Source organism: Malania oleifera, chromosome 2 (genome assembly GCF_029873635.1).
Source record: "Malania oleifera isolate guangnan ecotype guangnan chromosome 2, ASM2987363v1, whole genome shotgun sequence".
Taxonomy (NCBI): Eukaryota; Viridiplantae; Streptophyta; class Magnoliopsida; order Santalales; family Ximeniaceae; genus Malania; species Malania oleifera.
Genome location: NC_080418.1, coordinates 35,787,740 through 35,799,826, shown reverse-complemented (window position 1 = coordinate 35,799,826; position 12,087 = coordinate 35,787,740). Strand labels below are relative to the sequence as shown.

General features: G+C 38.1%; 1 protein-coding gene across 1 annotated transcript; it reads right to left on the bottom strand.

Annotated features, from left to right (window-relative positions):
* Nucleotides 1-1,175: 1,175 nt before the first annotated feature.
* On the bottom strand, nt 1,176-2,245 carry LOC131148828 (uncharacterized protein At1g08160). The gene has a single exon (XM_058098760.1). It carries the CDS (start codon nt 2,149-2,151, stop codon nt 1,558-1,560), a length of 594 nt encoding a protein of 197 aa, XP_057954743.1. The 5' UTR covers nt 2,152-2,245; the 3' UTR covers nt 1,176-1,557.
* Nucleotides 2,246-12,087: the final 9,842 nt, after the last annotated feature.

Sequence of the window (12,087 nt, the reverse complement as noted above, 5' to 3'; positions counted from 1 at the left end):
GCATAATTTAATTTTCGCACATTTTATTTATTTACACATTTGGGATTCCATAAACAGAACTTAGGTTGTGTATTACTGCTTGTGAAATGGAAATCAACCTAGAAAATTTTAAATAGCTAATTCACACCCCCCCCCCCAACAATAGGGAATACACCACAACCAACAATTTCTTTTTCTACCCGCTTAGAATATTAGTATTCACCTGATTTGAAAACAATTTTAGATGGCAACAATAAAAACTAAGAGTTCATTTTTTTTTCTTTTTTGGGCCCGGGAAACTTACCCATCATGGCATCAAAACTTATGATAATCATAAACTAAACAAAGTTTAGGGGTTATAGACTTTTCACTTATAATTAATTAATCAATGAATGAAACTCATTTTGAGTGGATAGATGCCTCCTTTTGTCAAAACTCATCATACAAACTTATCTTTGTCGAATATTAGAGGGCTCATGAAAAAAAAAACGAGTGACATGCATACATTATAAGATATGGGACTTCAAAATATATATATATATATATATATATATATATATATATATATATATATATATGAGTACTCCATATGCATTATAAGAGAAATTTTATGTTGGGCCTTAAATTAAAAGGTAAGAATTGTCAATAGATCAGCCATGGCCTAACAAAATAAAACAATGAGAAACTCTTGTACTAGTAACTCAAAGCCTTCAGTCCAAAACCTCATCAATTTATGTACGCTGCTTCAAAATTGCATGGTAAGCCTTAAATGCAACCTCATGCTCTTTATTTGTCCCCTGATCCAATTGTGCCCCAATACAATATTTGAATTTGAAACCTTCAGCCACCGATTGATTACTAAACTGTATAATCCATAGGAATAAAGTCGAAATATTCTTAATGAAAATTATTATTTCATTTTGTTCTGCCTTTATCCTGTTCCATGAACCAACCTTCACAAAATTCTTCACCTGGGCTCAGCGGATTCAAGAACAAGTATGAACTGGCCGAAAGCCCAGCCCAGAGACCGAAAGTAATATGATGGACCAGTCTGATGCCTGTACGTCTTTGGCCCATAAATTGACACTCGAACATCAAACTGTTGTAAGTTGCAAGATTCCCGAGAAAATTAAGCTCAAGCAGCATAGAAAATCTAAGCCATACAATGCGTATTTTCCCAGGAAAAAATTATATAAAGATCTGCTAAGGCAAAGCGCCTTGAATATTGATGAAATCATTAATTAATTTGTCAAGTACAATCCCAAACACTGCCACAAAAGCACAAGGATACATGATCACCAAACCATTCCACCAGGGAAAATTAAGTTTAAAAAAAAAATAATGATAAGGATACAAGGGTTGTAGGGATCAGAAGAAGTAGCAATCAAGTATGAAAACCATGCATAGGTGCATATTCAATTAAGATTGCTACGGGGAAAAACAATAAAGGAGAAAAATAAAAACACGACAAGGATATATTCCATACACATCGAAAGGTCTAGATCACATTATGTCCTCTCGAGATTCTTGGATGAAGAAAGAAATAAAAACACGAAGGATATATTCCATACAAATCCATTAAAGGTCTAGATCACAGTATGTCCTCTCGAAATTCTTGGATGAAGAAGGATGAACCAGCACTGGGGAACACTCCATCCTTAGGGCCCGATCCCTGGACTTCCAGCCTCCCACCTTGTACCGTATCCTTGCCTTAACATGAACATCCAATTCAATCTCCTTGGCGGACTTCTCGAGCGCCAGGTCCTTCGCTGCCGACTTCGACAGCAATGCAGACCGCACCGGGAGCATCAACTCCAACCGTGTCACGTTTCGATGGCCTTGGAAGAAAGGCTCGACTGCTTGGAACGCCACCGCTTGGTCGTCATAGGCCACCGACACCTCCATGGAGTCGTAGTAGATGGAGACCCTAGAGTTGGGATTGTATGACCTAAGGAGAATGACCAAGTCGGCATTGAGATGGTCATTGGTGAGGTTGAAGCCATGGATCGAGGCGTCTTCAACTGTGTAGACAAGGCGTTTGGGCTTGATGACTAGCCATGTGATGAGCACGGCAATGCCCACAAGGACTATTAGGGATAGGATCACCATGGCAATGACTCTCAGTAGGAGGGGGTGTCTTGGCCGGGATTGTATCGTTGGCGGGTTGGCCATTGTAGCTAGCTTGAACTATAGTGTTTGATTGATCATTAGGCTGTTGTTTTATGAAGGATGGAGCGTGTGGAGTGGAGAATATATGGTTTGGGAAGCAACTGTGGAAGTGCTGGCTGGCATTTCTATATATGTGAAACCATTTGCTTGATCCTCAGCTTGCCTTTGTGGGTATCTAGGGAAGTAACTGTGCCAAAGAATGTGCCTTTGGCTTTGTTCCTAGTTTTCTTTTCCATGCTTTGTTTCTGTCATTGGAACACTTTTTCTCTTTTCATTTCTTGCATGAAACTCAAGACATCTATAGCTGAGAGATTCAGGTTCCATTATTGTTGTTCCAGCTGGGCCGATGCATGTAGCTAGTTTGGATATATTCATGCAGCATGCCCTTTTGGGGATAGTTAATTAATGAATAGATCGATGCACATGCACTTTAATTTGTACAAACTACTAGAACATACTTAACAAATTCATTAATATGGATTGAAAGGGATTGAAAGGTTGGGAGAATTTTAATATGGATGGGATTGTCTGGGAAATGATTGGGCCATTAATAATGGCAAGTGGAGAAGATCGCCACATTTTTTAGTTATAACTTTTTTTCTTTTTTTTTTTTCATCTAAAGACCCATGAAATAACTAGTTGCTAGATAGTTATATATGATCTCTTTAAAGAGGTTCTTCAGTTCTTGCTTCGTCTCAAAGATATTCCAAAACTAGTATCTCAAGTTTTTGACATGTCATGAAATGAGTATAAGAATTTATAAACATAATGACCGCCAAACGCAGTAGCATTGTGGAGGAGGCAAAGCATCAGGATGGACGAGTGAGGTCAAAGTTCAATCCTTAATTACTTGTTTTATGGAGCTGGTAGTTGTTCCAGTAACCATAATATGGTGGGCATGTATGGCATTTGGCTTGGATTATATTTGTCGCAATGTCTCAGAGAAGAGAAGGATCCGGAATGGCGAAAAATAATAATATTAAAATTCGATGGAGTTGCACTAACCTGTTATTTTCCTAGGTACTGTTAGTTCACCTAATTACTACTCGTTGATTGGTCTCTAAATTAATCTTAGGCTAAGGAACCAACAGTCTCAATATGCTTTTACCAAAAGTTGGGAACGAGAGTTCAATTATGCGAGGAGAAGGTACTAGCACCTCCTACAGACCCGTTCTATGAACAGTATCTAATTAATTATAAAGTATCCCTGAATTGAATTAATGGTCTTTAATTAACTCTTTTTAAAATAAATAAATAAATAAATATTTAAAATTTTAAAATAAATTAATAAGGTGCGATTTAGGAATGTCTAATAAAACCACTAAAAGGAAGAAATTCTTAGATAAATTTCCCTCATAACTAATATAGGTGAGTTCAAAAATACCTGCACCACAATAAATAAGTTTATAAGTGACGGTATCAAACTGTCACTAATAATCAAAAAATCGTCACTAATAGTATTAGTCAAGGTTTCATCAGTATTAGTGAGTTTTAAAGTAGTCACCATATCCGCGGTGACAAATACTTATTAGTAACGAATTTTACAAATCGTTACTAATAGTAGACTATTAGTGATGGTTTTTTTCCCGTCACTAATAACCTACGACCGTCACTATAAAATCAACATATTCTCGAATCAAATTCGTCAATAAAGGCCAAGTATTAGTGACGGTTTTAATAACCGTCACTAATACAATGCTATTAGTGACATTCAATAAACCGTCACTAATGTTACACTTTTAGTGACGGTTACTAAAACCATCACTAATAATATACTATTAGTAACGGTTATAAAATTGTTACTAATATTTGACCTTTAGTGACGAATTTGAGCCCAGAATATGTTGATTCTATAATGATGCTTTTAGTCTTTTAGTGATGGTTTAGAAACCGTCACTAATATTTTATCCTTCTATTATTAGTAATGGTTTTTCAAACCGTCACTAGTACTTTGAAATAATTTTTTTTTTTTTTTAATTCCTGTAAAAATCTGTAATTACATTTTAGCATACATAAAATTAAACCAGAATTACTAAAAAAAAATAATAATTCTGTTCAGATAACAAAGAATACAGGAAAAGTCAAAATAAAAGTTGGCACATCCGACCCGACTATAGTGCATGTCATCGTCATGGTGTTGTGACAGTCGCAAACCCCTACAAAATAATAATTATGCAAGACATTAGTATACAATGTTTGAGCATATATGTATATACTATAATTAAAAATGATTTGATAGCAAAATGATCAGACGTTCAGACATAGTGTAAAAAAATGATATGAATGTAAATAACTAAGTTTGATCAGTCGAAATTCACCCCACTTGGTTCGGACCTCGTATGACCTAATTGTAAGCTAAGTGCTTAAAATGAACTAAGTTTACTAAGTTTGTTTGTATTTTAACTTTACTTCTAAGTGTGGAAAAAGCTCCTGGGAGGAGTTTTTAGGCACCGTCAGCTCCAGCATGTCCAGGTCAATGTGATGGATGTATCAAGACTGACCACATTCAGTTTTGACCTCATATGCCTAAATTGGACACCTGGGTGCAAAATCGTGAACTAAGGTTACTACGTTTGTATTCTAACTTTACTTCTAAGTAGAGAAAAAGCTCCTGGGGAGGAGTTTTTGGGCACCGTCAGATCTGACACGTCCATGTCAAAGTGTCGGACGTGTTGGGACTAACCACACTCGGTTTTGACCTTGTATGCCCAACTTGGACACCTGAGTTCTTAAAATAAACTAAGTTTTATTATTAAGTTTGTTTATATTCTAACTTTACTTTTTAAGTGGGGAAAAAGCTCCTGGAAAGAGTTTTTAGGCACCGTCAGCTCTGACATGTCCAAGTCAACGTGATGGACGTGTCAGGACTGACCACATTCAGTTTGGACCTCATAAGCCTGAACTGGACACCTAGGTGCAAAACCGTGAACTAAGGTTACTACTAGTTTGTATTCTAACTTTACTTCTAAGTGGGGAAAAAGTTCCCTAGGATAATTTTTTGGGCGCCGTCAGATCCAGCATGTCCAATTTGATGTGACGGATGTGTCGGGACTGACCCAACTCAGTTTGGACCTTGTATGCCCAAATTGGACACTTGGGTGGTTAAATTTAACTAAGTGTATTAAGTTCGCCTCTAAGTGCATAATTTTCAATTGGAATGGAATTTTTGGTTACTGTCAGATCCAGCATGTCGAGCTCAATGTCACGGACGTGTCAGGACTGACCACGATCGGTTTGGACTTTGTATGCCCGACTTAGACACCTGAGTACTTAAAATGAATTAAGTTTAATTACTAAGTTTGTTTGTATTCTAACTTTACTTTAAAGTGGGAAAAAAGCTCCCAGGGATGAGTTTTTAGGCACTATTAGCTTCGGCATGTCCGGGTTAACGTAATGGATGTGTTGGGACTGACCACATTCAATTTGGACCCCATATGCCCGAATTGGACACCTGAGAGCAAAACCATGAACTAAGGTTATTATGTTTGTATCCTAACTTTACTTCTAAGTGGGTAAAAAGTTCTCAGGGAGGAGCTTTTGGGCACCGTCAGACTCAACACATCCAGTTTGATGTGACGGACGTGTCGGGATTGACCCAACTCAGTTTGGACCTTGTATGCCCATTTTGGACTTGTTTTGTAGGTCATACCATTCAAACTTAGGAATCGACTGCTCAATTGACGTTGGTTTAGTTGCTGTAGATAATTTTACTTAAAATTATGGTGGCAGTAGTTGGTTTGTAGAAAAAAAAATTTTATTTTATGTTTTGGGTACCTTGACCCCATTTTTGACTTGTTTTGTAGGTCATATAATTCAAATTGGGGAACCGTTGCATTGTTTAAGGTAGGTTTTGTTCCCATTGGTCTTTTTTCTTATGAATATGGTGGTAGCAGTTAGTTTGTGTAAAAAAAATATGCATGTTTCACATTTTGGGCACCTCGAACCTCACTTTTGACTTGTTTTTAGGTATTGCAGTTTAAACTTGGGAACTGTTGGCTGATTTGATGTATGACTAATTCCCACAAGTCATTTTACTTACGATCATGGTGGGGGTAGTTGGATTATGGCAAAAACATCTGTATTCCATGTTTTAGACACCTTGAACCCCGATTTTGACTTGTTTTGCAAGTTATATGGTTCAAACAAGGCAACCTTCGGACCATTTGACGCAGGTTTAGTTCCCAAGCATGATTTTACTTACGAATATAGTGGCAGTAGTTGGTTTCTAACAAGAATAATCATAGTACATGTTTTGGACACCTTGCACCCCATTTTTGAATTGGTTTGCTGGTCATATGATTCAAACTTTAGAACCATTAGCTTGTTTGACGTAGGTTCAACTTGTGCGGGTCATTTTACTTATAAGTACAGTGGTGGTAGTTGGTTTGTAGCAAAAACATACATATTACATGCTTTAGGCAGCTAGAACCCCATTTTTAACTTATTTTTTCGATCATATGGTTCAAACTTGGGGATCGTTGGCTTGTTTGAAGCCAGTTCATTCCCACAAGTTATTTTATTTACGAGCATGGTGGCGGTACCTGGTTTGTATGCAGATTTCATGTATTGGTCACCTAGAACACCATTGTTTTTACTTGTTTTTAGGTCCTACGACTCAAACGTGAGAACCGATGGCTTGTTTGATGCATTCATGACTAGTTCCCACTACTTACTTTACTTATGAGTATGGTCTTAAGAGTTTGGATCAACCAATAACACATCAGAGAGACTTCTCTAACAATAAAATATAGACACACAAACACATACACAACTAAGAAGCCAGATCAAGAAACTTAGGATGCCAGCTAACATTAACACAAAGACTAAGTATAACTTCTAGTGAGAGGAGGAGCCACCCGCATCATCTGGACGAGATTGGCGCATCATTTGTTCCATCTGCACTTTCCAAGTCTTAATGGCTTCGATCTCTGCTACCCAGTTGGACACCTTTACTTTCAGCTACTGGTTCTCCATTTCCATCGTCTGCATCAAGAGAACCATCTCCTCCACTCGAGGCTTAGCGGCTTGACACACTTGGTCAAGCTCACAAGATGCGGCACTCAAAGAAGATGACAATGTCAGGGCGATGTATCCACTCCCAAGACCATTCAACCATCCCCCCGCACGTTCCCTAAGCATCTAAGTGCAGATCTCGTCATCCATCATTCACTAACTCCCCTCTTGAACTGATGCATTCATCAACTCACTCATCCTCACCTATTTTCAGTCATGAAAATGTAGAAAATGAAGAAATAAGAATACAAATTTGACGTTTTGAATAAAATAATGAACTAAATAACATATTTGACTTATATGTTTCTTCTCTGCACCTTAGCACCACTCCCCCGATGGCCTCTGATGTGTTCTCTGATAAAAATCCGACCTCAGCTCTAGTTCGCCAATCTCGGGATCACGCTACATTATCATGTAAAACGTCATTAATATTAATTTGAAGGTGTAAACATGAATAACACTTGTTAGGTAATGCTCAGATAGTTTTATAGCAATTACCTTTCGATAATGACTATCCATTAATTAGCAACATCAATACAAAATAGTAATTATAACAGTACAAACACATCACCTGATAGGTTGGGTTGCGGAAATGGTGACACGCCACCTCCCAATCCTCCAGGGAGATCGTATCGAATGGGTGAGCTTCAGCCTTATCTCCCATCTTCCTAAAATGTTTGTGCATTCTAGTGCAAAAGCTTTGGAACCGAGCGCACGGTTGGACGTTCACCGCCTTTTTGACATGGTCAACGGTGAGAATGTCCATATCAAACTTTTCTTCTATATGAAATACATATAAAATGTTAGACGGTTAATTGTTTAGTATATTAAAAGTAAAAGAAATGGGTTAAAGTTACTTACCAAGATGCGCTCGTAGAGAACCAAGCACTAAGCCTCTATCACCTGTGGCCAGGTGAAGCTGGTGTCTGGAGCATATTGTTGGTATATAATATCGAGCTCCTATATCTAGGTTGGGCACCAATCGTTCAGCGGAGAATCCACTGCCCAGTCCTATGTAGGTGCTTTTTTATGGTCGTGTTCATCACTGCACCACGGCCTGACCTCGTCGTCTATGTGACCGAGGTTGATGCTAAATGAAGTGTAAAAGAAAAATGTCGTCATTAATACTTGTGTACGACCATCAATATATTACTCTAAATCAAACACTTGTAACATTACCAACATTGCTCATTACGGTGGGCAACTCAACCTAGGTTTGATGCCCAGCTGATGGATCAACCTCGGGTTGGGGTCCCGAGGGCTCGTACAGTACCACATCAGGACCGGCGTCCTCCATCGGTCTTGCGGATGACCCATCATCGTCGTGGGATGATGTCGTCGATAGCCTAAACTGAACTAAGCGACGATGATCTCCTGGTGCGATATCCGCAAAAATATACACAAGTATATATAAGAAGATTGGATAGTAAAAGGATGCATATTAAATATATTTGCAGTTATTTACACATGTCAGATACATGGTAACAACATAACATGTTTACACCCTATACACCCTTAATATCTGTATCATCCTTACTTTCTAGTATGTCTTCCTCCTCACTACAACACTTGACCATAGTTTCATCTTCCACATCACTTTCATCAATGTTGATGAAGTCCACGTGTCTAGAAGGTTCAATTTCAACGTCAGCAATCCGTACGTGTTCTACCGTGGGACCAACCCTATTCAATGGTATAGGATTGGCTCCTTCCTCGGCAACATTGAAAGCAGATTGCGTTGCTGCATTGACAGATTGCTCCTCTTCTTGTAATGCATCCTCATTGACACTCTTCTCCCCATCTACAACTTCTGTAATATCATACAAACTTTGGGGAGCAATTTTTTGGGCCACATGCGATTCACCCTTCAATTTTGTGTCCTTAAGATTGAACACTTGTTCAATTTGCATTGCTAGCACAAAAGGGTCATTTTGATACCATGTCCTGCTAAAATTGACATGGGTAAAGTAGGCATCCGCGTTTATCCCACTCTTTTTATTGCTAATGTCCCACCATGTACGCTTGAACATGTGGATGAATCTGTTCACTCCATATTGAAGCTCTATAATGTCGTCCAAGACACCAAAATAGTCAATTTCCTCATCACCTTCTATGCCTAGCACCGCAACCCCACAATTTTGGGTTCTTTTATGCAGTTTGAGGGATTTCATATGGAATCGTAAGTCGTTGACAATTCAACCACTGTAACAGTTAACTTGTTGATCAAAACCACATGCCAACGCGTACAAATCTCTACTTTTCGTTGGCTCTTTATTATAATACATGACTTTCATCTATTAATTAAAAAAGAGTTTAGATGAGTAAACCATCAATATTGAAAATGTACATTGCTTAGAACTCACATAAAATTTGTCACTTACATGGCTCTCAAACCAATTGACAAATTCCTTCTTATGTTTTTCATTAACATTCCTCTCATTTTGGGCCAGAAGTTCAGCTTTATGTTCGCTATATGCAACAATAGTACATGTTAATGTCAACTAAGTATATATATATATATATATATATATATATATATATACAATGCAAAGTAAAGAGTTTGGAACCATGTACTCAACATATAGAATAGTTTCATCACAATTATTGAGGACGTAAAAATGCACCTTTTATAGGTTGTCCATATCAATGAATCATAAACTTGTGCAGCGAACAGCCAAACATTTCCTTGAAATATAGAGCTTTAAAGTTTTTCATCTTCGACATTAGCATGAACGTCTGCATTTTGCTACTCACGAGTGAACCTTGTGTCAATATCATAAAGATACATTGAGCAAAATGCAAGACATTTACTATTAATGTATGCCTCAATGATTAAAACTTTCGGTCGTGCCTTATGGCGCACATACCCCTTTAAAGCTAATAAGAACCTGTGCATTTTACATAGCATTAGTGACTTCCACGTACAAAGAAAGCAAGGAAATCACGTGAACATTGTAGAAGGACTTTAAGATTTACCTCTTAATAGGATACATCCAATGATATTGCCCCAGTCCTCCAATTATGACCTCCCTTAGTAAATGGACGACTAGGTGCACCATCACATCGAAGAATGCTGGCAAAAATATTTTCTCCAACTTGCATAGTATGATCACGATGTCCTCCTCTAACCGTTCTAGTACGTTAAAGCTCAATTTCTTGGAGTAGAACTGTCGGAAGAAGTCCCCAGCTCAATCAGCACTGAGCGAACATCTTCGATCAAGTGCCCACGAAGGAAAATGGGTATAACTCGTTACAGAAGGACATGACAGTCATGACTTTTCATTCCTAACATCTTCCGTTCCTTTGTGCTTATGTTCGATACATATCCATTAGCGAACTTCACTGATTTCAACTATTCGAAGGAATTATTCTTCTCATCCTTCAAAAATGTGTAACAGGCTGATGGCATAAGAAGTTTGTCCCCATCACGAATCATATGCAACTCAGGAGATATTCCCATATCTTATATATCCCAGCGAGCATTTGCGTTATCCTTTGTCTTCCCATTTATATCCAGCAATGTACAAATGACATTCTCACAAATGTTCTTCTCAATGTGCATGACATCCAAGTTGTGGCAAAGTGAAAGATCTTTCAAGTATGGCAACTCAAAGAAGATGTTTCTCTTTGTCCAAAATAATTTCCTCTCAGCATGTTTTCTTTTTTCTACTACTCGATGGTTTCCCAAATCTCACATCTCTGATAAACCTGAGCTAGTTTAATATCTCTTCCCTACTTAATCGGTTTGGCTACAACCGTCGTTCAGGTTTTTCATTAAAGCTTCTAACACCAAGAGTCTTCCAAGGATGTTCAGGTTGTAGAAAACGACGATGACACATAAAGCATAATTTGCATCCATGCTTCAAGGATAAGGACCCAGCATCCTTATTACACACTAGGCATGCTAAGTAACCTTTTGTACTCCAGCCTGATAGTTTGTCGTAAGCATGGAAGTCATTAATTTTCCACAACAATGCAGCATGCATCTGAAATGTTGTCCCGATTTCCACATCAAACATTTCCAATTCTTTTTCCCATAGTTCTTTCAACTTGTCAATTAGCAGTCGCAAGTAAACATAAATATCATTACCAGGGGCTCTCGGGCCAGGAATAAGTAGAGAAATATAAATGAAGGGTTGTTTCATACATCGCCCTGACAGCATATTGTATAACATCATCATAATTGGCTACATGCTATATGGATTGTTCATGTTACTAAAAGGATTGAACCCATCTGAAGCAAGGTCAGGTCTGATATTGTGAGGATCACAAACAAACCACAAATGCATTTTATCAAACTCGAGCTAAGCTTCCGAGTTTGCTAGACGGCTAAGGGTGTTTTCCTCTTGTATTTGTTTCTCTTTATGCTATTTCATATCTGCAAAAATCTTTCTACACATTTATAGTCGTTGTAGCCGCAGTATTAATGGACAATATCGCAAAAAAATTTAGGGGATCATTTTATACTTCTTCTGATTAGTTTTATACCTCAGTTCGCCACATTTTGGGCACTCGTTCTCATTTTCAAGTTCACCATAAAAGAGTGCACAATCATTCCTACACACATGTATTAGAGTGTAATCGAAATCCAATTCACACATGTATGTCTTCTGTAAAACCCAGGATTCTTACACAGGGCCTTGTCAACGAACACAGGGAATTCGTCGACAAGTGCATAAGGGGACCTCATCAATGAAGACATGTTTCGTCGACGAGAAGATACCGAGAATGGTTTTTGGGACAATCTGAAATTCGTCGACAAGGGAGGAAGTTCGTTAACGAAATTATTGAAGGACTTATTGACGAGGTAACGTGTCTCATCGACAAATCCAGTCCTATAAATAGCTGAAACTCAGATTTTTTATCAAATTTTAGAGCAAAACCCTCCTCTTTCTCTCTCCTACGACTCCCTCCCCTTCTCTCTTC

Bases quoted from the DNA above. Each gene is read 5' to 3' on its own strand.
- LOC131148828 (XM_058098760.1), bottom strand. From the start codon at position 2,151: ATGGCCAACCCGCCAACGATACAATCCCGGCCAAGACACCCCCTCCTA.